Source organism: Hevea brasiliensis, chromosome 17 (assembly GCF_030052815.1).
Source record: "Hevea brasiliensis isolate MT/VB/25A 57/8 chromosome 17, ASM3005281v1, whole genome shotgun sequence".
Lineage (NCBI taxonomy): Eukaryota > Viridiplantae > Streptophyta > Magnoliopsida > Malpighiales > Euphorbiaceae > Hevea > Hevea brasiliensis.
The window spans coordinates 17,956,827-17,971,559 of record NC_079509.1 but is presented as its reverse complement, the minus strand read 5'-3'; the positions used below and the strand labels follow the sequence as shown (position 1 = coordinate 17,971,559).

Here is a 14,733-nt window from a genome sequence, read left to right as displayed (position 1 = left end):
ACTCATCCGATCTCAACCTCAAAATGGTAAGCCAGAGAGGGAAAAATATAATCAATCTCAACTCCATAGATGGAGGAGGAACACAATAGATTTGCCATGCCAAGTGTGAATTCAAAACCCAATAAAAATTATTTTATTCAAATATTTTATACAATTCACAAATCATATTTCATTCCAATTTTTCATTTACAAAGTAGGCAACACACTATTTTTGAAATAAAATTTTTAAAGCCATAACAATCAAAATTATTCACAATATTTATTTCAAGAAATTTTAAGTAGAAAACAAAGAATTTAAGTTTATTGTGCACAAACCTCTTATGTTGCCTTGACTTAGTCCACTTTTTCTTCTTCTTTAGAGGGCTCCTTTCTAACTAAAACACATAATTTAAAGTGTTTCAATATTCATCCAATTCATTTCTACTAATTAATCCAACCATTAAATTTTGCATACCAAATTTTACTTATAAGTTCTTATAAGGGTTGAGTTCTTTGTATTTGATAATATTGTTGTTACTATTCATATTACTGTTCATGCAAAATTTTGACTTTTTCATAATTAATTGGTATACCATCTCTAAACACGTGATCATACCACATTTGGGTCACAAATTTATTGGAATTGGTTAATAATTACAATTCAAGGCCTATTAGATGAAATTCTAAAATTTCATATTTAGTCACTTAGGTTTACTATTCTATTTGACCAATCTACAGTGGAAATTTGGCTAAACTTTCTTCATCAAAGTTGTTTCTTAATTTGTCTACTTTTAATCTCTTTTTGAATCACTCCATTTAAAGTTTTGTAACTCAAGTTATGACATTTTTACCATAACTGGCTGAATTGTCATTTTCAGATTTTCTGGGCAAATTTTGATTCTGACAGTTTTGGTGACCTAATTTTGATAGCAATTTGACTAGATTATGGTCAGAATTTGGGTTTTTATTCTTCATAAAAGTTGTTCTACTATGTCTAAGCTTTCCAATGGTTCACAAATCAGGTCATTTGGACCTCTCTACACAAAGTTATGATCATTTGAACATATACTATTCATTTAATCAATTCTGCCCAGAAACAAGGTACTAATTTCGGATTTAACTTAATTTTAGACCAACTTATGGTCAGTTTTTGGGCAAGATTTTCCCATAAAAAATGTAGCATTATGACTCTAACTTCATCTCCAATTTGCATCACACCAATTGGAGCAACACAATTCAACTTATGGTCTTTTAACCTAGCTGGACTCATTAGTCCAAAATTCAACATTTCAACATTCATGACTTATCTCAATTCCAATCATCAATTCACAATTATAAGCACACCAAATGACCAAAATTAAGCATCAAAACATCAATTGGTCATCAATTCTTAAAAATTCCTAATTTCTCTCAAAACCCTAATCACCATAAACCCTAATTTTTCCAATTATCACCAATCATGCATACTAATTATCTCAATCATGTCTACTACTCTCAACAAGATCAAATTCATGTTTAATTAAATTGAAACACCTCAAAACCCTAGAATTTCATGGCTAGCCGAAATTTCATCTCTTCCCAACATACATAATTTTTCAATTTTACAGTTAATTTCTACTTGCTCACATCATTTCCATAAGTAATAATTAATTTAACTTAGGAGAAAGAGACTTATCTTATATGAAGCTTTTCAATCTTCTTAATCTCTACTTATTTCTTGAAATTCTCTCTTCAATTCTTCTTACCAAAGTCTAATTAAGGGATGGTGAAATGTTGAGAGAGAACATGAGAGAGAGAAAGAGACGGCAAGGAAGAAGAAAGAAAATTTTTTCCCTTTTTAATTTTTTTTTGTCTCTATTTATGCATAATTATTCCCACATTTATGTAAATTTAAAATTATAATTTTATTATGTCATGCTTACATAATAGATGATGTCATAATTCACATTAAAATTAAATTTATCTTTTTCCTTATTCTTTCCTTTCATACACCTCTTCAATTTAAATCTATTTTTTATAATTTTAATTTCCTACATTTTAATGGACATTTAGGCCAAGAGTCACCTCTAAAGGTGAATTGTCATATTGCCTCTTATCGATCTGAATAATTTTTCTAATAATACTGAGTTACTTCCTGAACTCTGATTCAATTATTTAAGCTTGCTCTCTATTCTTTTCTGTGGTTTTCACATTACCATTAGCTTCGCAATTATCCTTAGGTTGGGGTGTCACAAGGTCCCACACTAATTTAGGGTAGCAACTGAGCTCACAGTTACTTTCCGGTTCAGTCACCCATCGCGGAGACCTCGGCTTATTTAATTGATTATGCTTTATTTTTCTTATTTTCATTTCACCTTCATATAATTTCTATTAATTTTTATTTATGACTTTTCTAGATGGCATAAATATAGTTCTAAACATCCTGACTGTCTGGATAAACACTAGTTACCGGAACAGTAGAATGTATAAATTACTTAGTATGGGGGTTTTACATTATTAATGTAAATTAAAATTTGATGGCCATGAATAAAATTAATTTGATATTTCAAATTAGTGGAATGTAAGCTTATAACTTTAATTTTTGTTTTAATTAGTCCTCCGCTACTGCCTTCTCAGAAGTTAGGTTAATGTGCAAAGTTGACATCCCATGGAGCCCATCCTTCACCTACTCCCATGTTATATTTATTTATTTAAAATTAATTAAACTTACATTTTTACCCAAATTAAAAGAGATACCAATGATTTTGATTTAGCTTGCCTAACAAAAAAATGGCATTTTGTCAGTAAAAATTAGATAGGGCTTTTAGTGGAGCTTGTCTAGTAGAAGATTAGTTCCCATTCAAATTTGAATTTTCATTTAAATTAAAAGGCAGACTTATTATCTTATGTGCGCACCTAACAAAACATTAGCATTTGGCATTAAGCACTGAGAAGAGTTTTTTTTTTTTTTTTTCTTTTAATATAAAGAATTAGAGGAGAAATTATCAATGAATGATGTGCTTTCAATTATTAAACAATTTCAAACTGAGCATAATTTTCCAAATGTTACCTAAATTAAATATTGTCATTTTCTAATCGTCAACTCCATAAAACAGAAAATCGAAATAGTCTTTATTTAATTATCTCAAATGCATACCTGTAAAATTCAAAGTTGAAGGCTATGGGCGTTCTAATTACAGTATCAGCCAAGAGAAATCATTAAAAATTGGACTTTTAAGGGTCCCTTAATTTGACATATACTTAACCACCCACTGCATTCCTTACCAAATTTCACATCTTTACAACCGTTAAATTTACAACAATTGAAGCTATACTGTATAGCACCAACAGCCATGGAGATCACCTTCCTTTTCTTATTTTTAGCTCCCGTGGTTCTCACACTTGCCGTTGGTCTCTTTGCTTTCAAGCGCCAATCCAGAGATGCCAAGAACCTGCCGCCAGGGAGCTTGGGATGGCCATTAGCGGGGGAAACTCTGGAGTTCTTGTTTGGCAAGCCAGAAAAGTTTGTTTTTGACAGGATGAAGAAGTACTCTCCCGATATTTTCAAGACAAAGATTCTTGGAGAGGAAACAGCCGTCATATGTGGCCCTAATGGACACAAATTTCTCTTCTCCAATGAGCAGAAGCTTTTCACTGCATTTCGTCCTCATTCTATGCAGAAGCTCTTTCGCTCGTACAAAGCTGCTGCAGCTGCCCCTGTTCAGATTTCTCGTGAAGCAGAGTCCAAAATGCTACGTTCTCCAGGTTTCTTGAAGCCTGAGGCGCTTGTGAGGTACTTGGGTAAAATGGACTCCATCACGCAGCAGCAAATGCAAACTTATTGGGAGGGTAAAGATAAAGTCAAGGCCTTTCCTCTTGCGAAGACTCTAACTCTATCTCTTGCCTGTCGATTTTTCTTGGGCACAGATGACCACGAGCGTATAGCTAAGCTTGTTAGCAATTTTGATGATATAACCCTGGGTATGCATTCTATTCCCGTAAATTTCCCTGGAACCATTTTTCACAGAGCTAGCAGGGCTGCAGCTGCAATCAGAAAGGAGCTTAAAACAGTAATTGGTGAGAAGAAGGCAGCGATTGCCACAGGAGCTCCGATGCAGGACATACTTTCCCACATGATTGTGGCCACTGACCCTTCTGGTAAACACATGCCAGAGGCAGAGATTGCTGACAAGATTATGGGTTTGCTAGTTGCAGGATACAGTACAGTGGCTACTGCAATGACTTTCTTCATGAAATATGTAGGAGAGAGGCCTGACATTTATGCTAAGGTCCTAGCTGGTAAAAATCTTCACTCTGTTTTTTTTTTTTTTCTTTTTGTATCCTTGATCACTTTCTTTTAAGTACTGCTAGTGCTAGGTGCTAGCTAATCAATTACTATATTGTGAAATCCAGAGCAAAAGGAGGTTTCAGCAGCTAAAGAGGCAGGTAAGCTGCTGGAGTGGGATGACATTCAGAAGATGAAATACTCCTGGAACGTATTGCATGAGGTGATGAGGCTCACACCTCCACTCCAAGGAACTTTCAGAGAGGCCTTGACTGATTTTACATATGCTGGGTACACTATTCCCAAGGGATGGAAGGTAACACTTCATTTGCTTGAATGCATCCGCTTTCATAGTATCATATGTCAGTTTTCGTAAATTAGTATACTAAATTCACATTATTGAAGTTTTATTTGGTTGACATTTGAAGGTATATTGGACTGTAAGTACAACAAACAAGAACTCAGAGTACTTCCCAGATCCTGAAAGATTTAACCCATCAAGATACGAGGATGAGAAAGCATTTCCTCCATTCACATTTGTTCCATTTGGAGGTGGACCTCGAATGTGCCCAGGAAAAGAGTATGCTCGGTTAGCAATTTTGACCTTTGTGCACAATGTGGTCAAGAGGTTTAAATGGGAGGTACTTTCTTCCAAGGAAAAGATTATTGGTGATATGATGCCTACCCCTGAAATGGGTCTTCCAATTCGCCTTTTACCACACTAGAAACCCAGTGTCTATAATTTTTTTTTTTATTAAAAAAAAAGAAATTTCAATCGAGATTTGAATTTATAAATTTATGTTCAAAATAGTTTTAATATTATTAAATTAGAACTCATTAGTAATAAAAAAAAAATTAAGGGAGCTTTTACCTTTTCTTGGTTATGTGATTGAAGTCGTGAAGTGTAATTTTGACTCCACGATTTTATGTCCCAAGTGGTAATTACCAAAAATCTCTAAAAGCGAAATCTTACTTGGCCAACATGGCAGAAATTCAGGAAGTCTTCTGTATGAGTGGCCTTTTCAGGTCCTAAATCGCTCTTACTTGGATTCTGAGCAAATTTGAAATTAGAAATGATAATAGGCAGCATTTTTGCATACTCCATTCAATCGAATCTTTTTAAAAAAATTACACAGTATATAATTAAATTTGAAACGGAACTGATGTTATCGAATTTAAATTTATTCATATAAATAAATAATTAATTAATTAATTATAAAATATATTTTTTTATAATTATAAAATTATTAAATATTTACCTGAATTTATTTAAATATTTTTATAAAATTATTAAAATTTTAAAATAAAAATTATTAATAAAATATATTTTATATAAATTATTAATTAAAATATACAAAACTTATAATCAGGTTCTAATATTATTCTGTTAATAATAATAATCAGATTTAAATCAAATAATTAATATGAATTTTAATAAGATTTTGAACTTCTTTAAGTATTAAAAATGTTAATTAAATTTAAATTTAAATAAAATGATTTTTATGAATACTCTATCCGTTGTCATTTATATCTAAAATTGATCCTAATTAATGAATAATGGCTCGAACCAGCCCTTTAACCTTATATAGGGCCGATTTGGCCCTCCTCCCATCCCTGAATTGGAACCCGCAGTTTGAACCACATTTAAAATAAAAGGGGAGGTCATATATGCAGGAATGTGTCACATGGACCGAACATGACTAAAATACTAAAAAGGGGATGACAAAGTGTTTAATTTCATCCCAATACTTATCAAGAAAATTTAATTTAGTCTATTTTATTTTTTTAAAATTAATTTAAAAAATTTAATTTAAATTCAATTTAACTCAAAAATTAAAATTTATAACTAAATTTCTTAATTTCTTTAAATAAAAAATAAAAAATTTAATTTCTTAATATTTGAGTTAATTTTGTTGATTTCTTAATTTAAGTCCAAAAATTAATGAACTCAATTTTTTATTTTCTTATTTTTTGTATTAAATTAAGTTTAAATTAAAATTTTTGAATTAATTTAAATAAAAAATTAAAAATAAACTAAATTGAACTTTGAGTTGAAATTGTGTTTTAAGCTAAAAAGAAACCAAATGTCTAAAACTACCACTAAACTGGACCAAACCTAACCTTGAATTATCTTGAACCAAAACTTGCTGGAATCACCGAAAGCCGGTTCGTTTCTGATTTATTTCCCTTTTCAATCCTGAACTGTAGGTTTCCTCTAGATCAAACCGGTGGCCATGTTTATACCAATCATTAGTGAGAATTTAATATTTTTTTGCAACAATTAGCTTTTTTGACAATAAAGAATATTATTACAACATTTAAATTTAGAAGACTGTTAATTTCACAACAATAGGTCATATGTGATAACTTAATTAGTTTATCATTGATATAATATAAAATAATCACCTAAAATAATATACCCTTTTAATTAGTGAATACATCTGAAATATTTTCTAGAATATATTAAGAAATATGCTCCGTCATTCTCCATATAAATAGGACTAGTTAGGGAGGAATAAGGGTTACTCTCTATTACTGTTAGTATACTATCTATCTAATTTGAGCATCAAAGAGTTCTCACCAAAACCCCTGACTCGGTACCTCAAACTCATTTGATTTTTATCTTATAGGTCCCTTAACTGAGACGATGAAAATGAAATCTATATTAGTGAAGCAATAATTTTAAATTTTATCAAATCATGATAATAATTATCACTAAAATTATTTAATTAAATATATATTTGCACATCCATATTATTTAAGATTAACCTAGTAACCACTTAAATTCATGAAAATTATAACAATTAAATAGAAATTTGTCATGTCAATAATAACCTATAAAAAATAGTTAGAAATGGTTCCACTTGATGCTCACCCTTTCTTTCTCTCTCTCCTCATGAAAATATTAAACCACCCTTTCTTTCTCTCTCTCCTCATCCTCTCCCGTCTCTGCTCACTTCCTTCATTTGCCTTAACAATTGCCCCTATTGGCCGCACAATCTCTGTATAAAGCAAACTTCACATTCTCATCCTTTGTTTACTTCTGTGCAAAGGCTAATCTACATCTTATTGGAACCTAAGCTCCCACAATCATGTGTCCTTTATAAAACCATGTATCCTATCTTGTGGAAATGTATTGACCCTCCCTTCCCTTTTAAACACCTTGCCTGGCATCCAATGAGCTCGCAGAAGACATTGAAATTTTGTGAATTTGATGCTGGCAATTTGTTAAATTTTTGTTAATTTGATGTTGGCTTGCTGATATGGGATTGAATTGATTGAGTTTGTTCAAGTCTATGGGAATTTCGATAGAGAGAATGTGAAATGACAACATTTTTTGGTGGAATTCTATTTAAAATCGACGAATCGAATCAAAAAAATTTTATATTAACATCATTCGTGCAACAGGTTAAGATTTCAAATTTTAACAATCTTATTATTTTAAAATTTTTGAAGTATCAAAAAAATAATTCATACACAGTTCACACAATTAAAACAAGCCTAATCACCTCCTTACTCATAACAAAATGAAAGCATAGATTTGTAAATTAAATAGTAATAATAAGGCATAAATATGCTATTAGAGAGCTATTAGGTTAGTAATTTAATACTCAAATGTCTGTGTTTGCAGCAAAAAATCCCACTAATAAAACACAAACTTTCATAAATTTGATATTATCCTTAGTTAATTATTTACCAAATTACTAATCTGTGATTGGTTTTAAAATTGAATTATATAAATAAATATTAAAAATAATCTTTTTTATAAACAAAATTTGAACATAGACGACTTCTTCTAGTATAAAAAATTTTCAAGATACACTAAAACTCAATATAATCAATAACACTCTCTTCTAATATACAAATCTCCCATCCTAAGGCAATTCCAAGATTCATTGTTAATTCAATTTTTTTTTATAGGCAAGATGAAAATTTATTTAATGCTTTCTTGTCTGTTATGCAAAAGTCAAAAAATTGAAACTTCAAAAAATAGGGAAAATTAAGGTTAATTAGTCCAATTTGTAATTAAAAATAAGCAGACTTCGAAAAATAGAGAAAATTAAGGTTAGTCCAATTTGTAATTAAAAATAAGCAGAACCATAAGCATGATTTGCTTGATCAAGTCTATATATATGCACATGAACCTCCACTTATACAAGACTTCAAGTTGAAGACCATCTAGATTATATTTCCATGGAATTAGTCAAATAATACTCTGCCCTAGTATATAATACTCTCCCCTAGTATATTTTCCTTTGGTAAACCATCTCACATCACTCACCAGCTATTATGACCTATAATTCTACCTAATGCTACATAAATTAATTAAAATTCTAATTAAAATAATTAATTGCATTTAATTAAATATCTATAATATTGTTAGCAAAGATATTCCAAGTTCTTATTGGGGTGACTTTTGATCTTGTCCTGTGATACTTGAGTTGCTCATCATGACTTCATCTCCTACCAATCAAGGCCAAGAGACTAAATAAATTATTATAGAATATATTTGGTCAAATATTGCATATGAAATAGTAAATGGTAAGCATAAAACTATATTTTAATAATATTAACTAAATATTATTATTATATTTGGTATTTATTAAAAATATAATTTTACAATCGATTAAAATCGAATAATTAATTATAATTAATTATATTTTTTTCAATAATAACTCTAATAGAATATGAAATGGGCTCATATTCTCTTATTTTAGCTTTGATGGATCAAATCAAACTCAAAAAATTATTATAACCTTGTTTTATCAATCAAGACTTTGTAAAAGAGCTCATGATAGCTTCGTATATACTTGCATTTTCTTTTTTTTAAATTTATAATCATTAATTTGTGAAATCTACATGTGAAATTATATAATTTAAGTTAGCTATCAGTTTATTCTCCCATTAACTTTGCCTCTAAAATTCTTCCCTATTTGTCTAGACCAAACTTAGATTACGTAAAATAAGTCTTATAAATAGAAAATTTTTATTTAAATTTGATTTATCATGAGACTTATATATTTAATAAGTAGATTTTATCATATATCTTGTGTCCTAAATTCATAAATTAAGTCTATCTATACAAAAAATTTCTTGACAAATGCAAATGAATTATCTTTGACGGATTTTTTTTTTTTTCTTTTCTATACATGTCAAACTCCGTATCCTATACACACTCTCTGCAAGTAATGTGGGATTGTGGAGGACACCAGTCCCACGCACTAAGAAACAAAAAAATTCCACTTATTTTTTATTCTCTCATTGTGTATATCTATCTGGCAGAAAATTTTTTCCTTTACTTTGTTTACACGATAGTTAAAATTAATCATCGACTTAAAACGAATTTTATGTGTAGGAAAACATCTTAAGATTCTAAAAAAAAAAAATCCCTAAAAAAATAAATAATATATACTTAGTCAAATAAATAAACAGGTATGAACATGGCAGAATATAAAAAGAATTGAACAACTCAAATTGCATACTATGAAAATTATATATGCTATTGCCATGCAATATGAGGTCTTCCCAGGATTTAAACTAGTCTTCTGCTCCCTATATAAACCAATCTCCCCACACCTCTTGAACTCATACCATAATTCTCTAATTCATATCTTCAATTAAATTGCTCGCTAGTGATTAACCATGGAATTCTTTCTCACACCTTCCATATTATTCATCGCTCTTATTATTGCCTTTCTTGCTTATTTTCTTGTCTTTGCATTTAAGCGTCAGTTTGGTGGTGCCAAAAACCTCCCTCCAGGGAGTATGGGATGGCCAATCATGGGTGAAACAATTGAGTTCTTGTTTGGCAAGCCGGAAAACTTTGTCTTCAAAAGGATGAAGAAATACTCTCCTGACATCTTCAAGACCAAGATTCTTGGGGAGAAAACTGCTGTCATATGCGGTCCTAATGGACATAAATTTCTCTTCTCCAACGAGCAGAAGCTTTTTACTGTGTTTCGTCCTCATTCCATGCAGAAGCTCTTTCGTTCCTACCAAGCTAAAGCTCCTGCCCCAAGCGAAAATGAGGCTAAAATTCTCCGATCACCGGCATTCTTGAAGCCGGAGGCCTTGGTGAGATACTTGGGGAAAATGGACTCCATCACACAGCAACAAATGCAAAGCTATTGGGAGGGAAAAGACACTGTCAAGGTCTCTCCTCTTGCTAAGACATTAACTTTGTCCCTGGCTTGTCGCTTCTTCTTGGGCACTGATGATCCTGAGAGGATTGCAAGGCTTGTGAGCAACTTTGATGACATAACTGTAGGGATGCATTCTTTCACTTTGAATTTCCCTGGAACCATCTTCTACAGAGCCAAAAAAGCTGCGGCTGCAATCCGCAAGGAGTTGACCTCAGTAGTTAAGGAGAAAAGAGATGCCATATCCACATCAGGAGCACCTATGCAAGACATACTTTCGCATATGATCGTCGCCACTGATCCTTCCGGCACACACATGCCGGAGGCCGAGATTTCAGACAAGATGATGGGTTTACTAACTGCAGGATATAGCACCGTCGCTACTGCGATTACTTTCTTCATGAAATATGTTGGCAAGAGACCTGATATATACAAAAAGATTCTTGATGGTAAATTTCTTTCCTTGTCTTATCATTTGTTTTCTTCTTCCGCACTAGCAAATCTTAAGGAGTTGACCCAATTCGCCAGTGAATTTTCTTTCTCTTTTTTTTTTTAAATTAATTCGACTTCATTAGGATTTGAACTTATAATCTCAGAGTCTTGCAAGCGACCTGCGCAAAAGCTTATTTTAACAGTTTCTGACATGAAAAAACTAAACCTGCAGAGCAAATGGATGTGGCCTCTGCAAAGAAGGATGGGGAGCTGTTGCAATGGGAAGATATACAGAAGATGAAGTACTCATGGAATGTGGTGTATGAAGTGATGAGACTTACACCTCCACTTCAAGGAACTTTCAGAGAGGCTATAACTGACTTTACATATGCAGGCTATACCATTCCAAAGGGGTGGAAGGTAAATGTTGCAGCCTCAATTTCCTTCTCATGTTTACTTACTCCATATCAAGTTAAGAGTTTACTTGTCCAATACGAATTAGTTTATCAATAACTACTATTTATGACCTGAATTAATCAACAAGAGTTGCTTTGCTTGATTACTTAAATGAAGAGTTAACGTGCTTGATTGAAATTGAACTTGATTATTATATATCTTAATAAATATCTTGGATTTTCTTGAAATACTGCAGATATATTGGACAGTGAGCACAACAAACAAGAATCCAGAATACTTCCCAAATCCTGAAATATTTGATCCATCAAGATATAATGATGAAAAGGCAATTCCACCATACACATTTGTACCCTTTGGAGGAGGACCTAGGACGTGCCCTGGAAAAGAGTATGCTAGATTAGCAATTCTAACATTTATCCACAATGTGATGAAAAGGTTCAAATGGGAGTTGGAATTTCCAAATGAAAAAATTTTTGGAGACATGATGCCAACCCCTGAAAAAGGTCTTCCTGTTCGCCTTCGAGCACTCTAGAGTGGAAAAGTCATTACCCATAAGAAAAAGCACATGGGTTTCAACTTTATTCTCCTTCAAGTCAAGTCCGCTCCCAATATGCATTAGTTGACGGATATGCTCAAAGAAACCTTATTTTCAGGCATTTAATTATGTAATACTGTAGTGCTTGTAATAATTGAAAGTTTGATATTGTCTTTCTGTAACTTTTCTTTATATGTCATAAAATAAATATATAGTGGCCTTTTGGTAACTCTTCAATATCATACGTATGGATATATATTTTCATTCATGTTAAAGCCTTTCAGCATATTATAAGTTTCAACTGTAGTTTTGGATATATTCTCCCATTGAATTTTGCATTAAATTTTATTATGATCACAAAATTTTATCTATTTTAATTTTGTTATTAAAACATATTATTTTATCATAATTAAGGTAGTTTCACCTAATTCTAAAAAAAATTTTTTGGAGTCTAATGTGGCACTCAATTTCAGATTAAATTTATAAGGGTAAAAGTTTTCTTTTCCGATAAAATTATGTCTAATGTAACAAACAATTTATATAAATTTGTACGCCGAAAGAATTAAATGCATAAAAAATATTTAATAAAACTTAATTTAATTATGAAGTTATAATAAATTAATTTTACATTGACAACGAAAAATTATTATAAAAATTTAATTTATCTTGATTTATATCGTAATTTACTTCCTTATATAGTTTATGAGATCAAATATTAAGTGGTAAATATATGTGAGTATTATAAATATAATATTATTTTTTAGTAAAACTATTATAGAGTAGATTATTCAAGTTAATTTCTTTTTATAAAATAAAAATAATTATTAAAAAATTACAATCAATTATTTTAATTTAATAATATTAAAACCATTTTTAAAATTATATATAACAATATTAAATTTAAATTTCAATCAAATTAAATAATAAAAACTAATAAAAAAAAATGTGAATTCCCACCAGGGTGCAGAACCCAGATGCTACATCTACAAGTTTAGAAGAAGTTTTTTGAGACAAACTCACTGGTTTTATCTCACAGCTCTCAATATTGCTTGTTCTTGTTTGCTTTTGCTAAGAGACAAACTCACTTTATGTTAGTGTTATTTTGAATTTTAAGAACACACACCATAATTAATTAATTATTAATTCGAACTCTGTAAATTTTTTCATATGATCCCGATTTCAGTGTAAATTATTCTTTCCTCGTGTTTGTCAGTACCAATAATCTTTAATCAAGAACCATTTGACATTTCTTGATCTGGTATTTTTTAATTTTAATTATTAGATTAAATAATTTTTTTATGATGCAAATATAAAATTCATTTATAAATTCTAAACTTGTGATTTTATTGACTTATAATCTTTGAGATAACTCAATGATTAATGATGTATTTAATATAAATTCAAGCTTATAAAAGAATGAGTTTAACACTCGTTAAATTAGATATTTATATCGAGGTATATGTAGAACTAATTAAAGCGTTTATATAAAATTAATGAATTTAAATATAAAAATTTAATTTAATTTAATCGTTGATGGCCATCCTTGGGTTTTAAGTATCTTGTTGGAAAGAGTGTAGGTGCAGATTAATTTAAGATTATACTACCATTAGCTTGTAGAGGTTCTAACTACCAAACAATCAGATAGGATTTCTTCAGAAAAAAAAAAAATTATTATTATTATTAATAAAATAAAATAAAATAAAAAAAGGAGAAGAAGAAGGATGGTCATGGAAGAAAAGCAATCACATGTGAAAGATTGTATTTATACGAATCTAATAAAAAACAATGGTCAATTTTTGGTTTTGACTCAAAATAGGACCAATCAATTCTGATATAACTTCTACTCGATTTCTGTCAAGTTAATTCAAACTAGTTTTGGTCCAATTTCAATTTCAGGTTAGATTGATTAAGTTATGGTCGTGCCCAATTGCCACTATTAGTCTCAATTATGGGCCAACTTCAATTCAATTTTATGTCTTAACCGTCCGGTCCGATTCAAGGGAGAGGGAATAATTTTGATCTAATTCAGGCACATGATTTCTAATTGTTATCCCCGCCACCATTGTTGCCACTACTACCTAATCTTGGCCTTGATTTGATTTTGTGATATGAGTTTAACTTAAAAAAATATTATTATATTACTTGTATTTTTAATGCAATGATACTTATATTATATTATATAATTGATTACATTATATTACATTGAATAAAACATAGTCTAAATTTAAAAAATAAATAAATAAAAATATGCATCTTTTCATCACTTCTTCCTTCTAAATATGCTTATGGGAAATTTTACTTGCAAAATATATGTTTATCACGCAATTATAGGATTTTTTTTTTCACTTAATTACACCTTCGAATTTAGCCATAACTGACATCAATATTAAAGATTTTTAAATAATTGATAATTAAAATAATTCACAATATTTATAAATTGGATAAAATTTTGAACGTATTAACTCTTAAAATGAAATTTGAATAACTTGTTCCATATGTAAGCTCGCATATAAAAATAGTAAAAATGGCTTGCATATTTCTAAGTAATATATCACTCGAGTGAAAATTGAATTTCGTTTCAATTTATTATTATGAGATTTTCCAACTTTGGAAGTTAAATAAGATTCCATAGTATTCATCCAAATTGTTGTTTTTTTTTTTTGTAAGTCAAAAATTTTATTAATAATATAGAAGTGGAGGGAAAAATTACACAGTAGAACGATTCTAATCTGATAGATACCATCCCCATACACCTGCTTATATTACAATCAACTACTGATTAAAAAAACCCCTCACAATCGCACAAAGCAAGAAAAACAAAAGAAAGTGACAACAAAGAAAATGAGAGATGAAGTTTCCCAGGGCCAAAAGAAATGCAACCAAATCCTCATGTCTTTCCATTTTTGCAAGGTGATCACCGAAGTGATCAAGGATTGGCGACTCATATTACGGGACACAGTTGAGTT

The 14,733-nt window shown here is 30.4% G+C and overlaps 2 protein-coding genes across 2 annotated transcripts; both read left to right on the top strand.

Annotated features, from left to right (window-relative positions):
• Positions 1-3,230: 3,230 nt before the first annotated feature.
• LOC110658320 (beta-amyrin 28-monooxygenase) lies at positions 3,231-5,235 on the top strand. The gene is made up of 3 exons (XM_021815876.2): positions 3,231-4,257; positions 4,372-4,559; positions 4,672-5,235. Exons 1-3 carry the CDS (start codon positions 3,312-3,314, stop codon positions 4,966-4,968), a joined length of 1,431 nt encoding a protein of 476 aa, XP_021671568.2. The 5' UTR covers positions 3,231-3,311; the 3' UTR covers positions 4,969-5,235.
• A 4,523-nt stretch (positions 5,236-9,758) lies between these two features.
• On the top strand, positions 9,759-11,996 carry LOC110658295 (beta-amyrin 28-monooxygenase). The gene is made up of 3 exons (XM_021815848.2): positions 9,759-10,832; positions 11,048-11,235; positions 11,468-11,996. Exons 1-3 carry the CDS (start codon positions 9,887-9,889, stop codon positions 11,762-11,764), a joined length of 1,431 nt encoding a protein of 476 aa, XP_021671540.2. The 5' UTR covers positions 9,759-9,886; the 3' UTR covers positions 11,765-11,996.
• Positions 11,997-14,733: the final 2,737 nt, after the last annotated feature.

Bases quoted from the DNA above. Each gene is read 5' to 3' on its own strand.
- LOC110658320 (XM_021815876.2), top strand. From the start codon at position 3,312: ATGGAGATCACCTTCCTTTTCTTATTTTTAGCTCCCGTGGTTCTCACA. The intron at 4,258-4,371 runs GTAAAAATCTTC...TGTGAAATCCAG, and splicing joins TTATGCTAAGGTCCTAGCTG to AGCAAAAGGAGGTTTCAGCA. The intron at 4,560-4,671 runs GTAACACTTCAT...TGACATTTGAAG, and splicing joins CTATTCCCAAGGGATGGAAG to GTATATTGGACTGTAAGTAC.
- LOC110658295 (XM_021815848.2), top strand. From the start codon at position 9,887: ATGGAATTCTTTCTCACACCTTCCATATTATTCATCGCTCTTATTATT. The intron at 10,833-11,047 runs GTAAATTTCTTT...CTAAACCTGCAG, and splicing joins ATACAAAAAGATTCTTGATG to AGCAAATGGATGTGGCCTCT. The intron at 11,236-11,467 runs GTAAATGTTGCA...GAAATACTGCAG, and splicing joins CCATTCCAAAGGGGTGGAAG to ATATATTGGACAGTGAGCAC.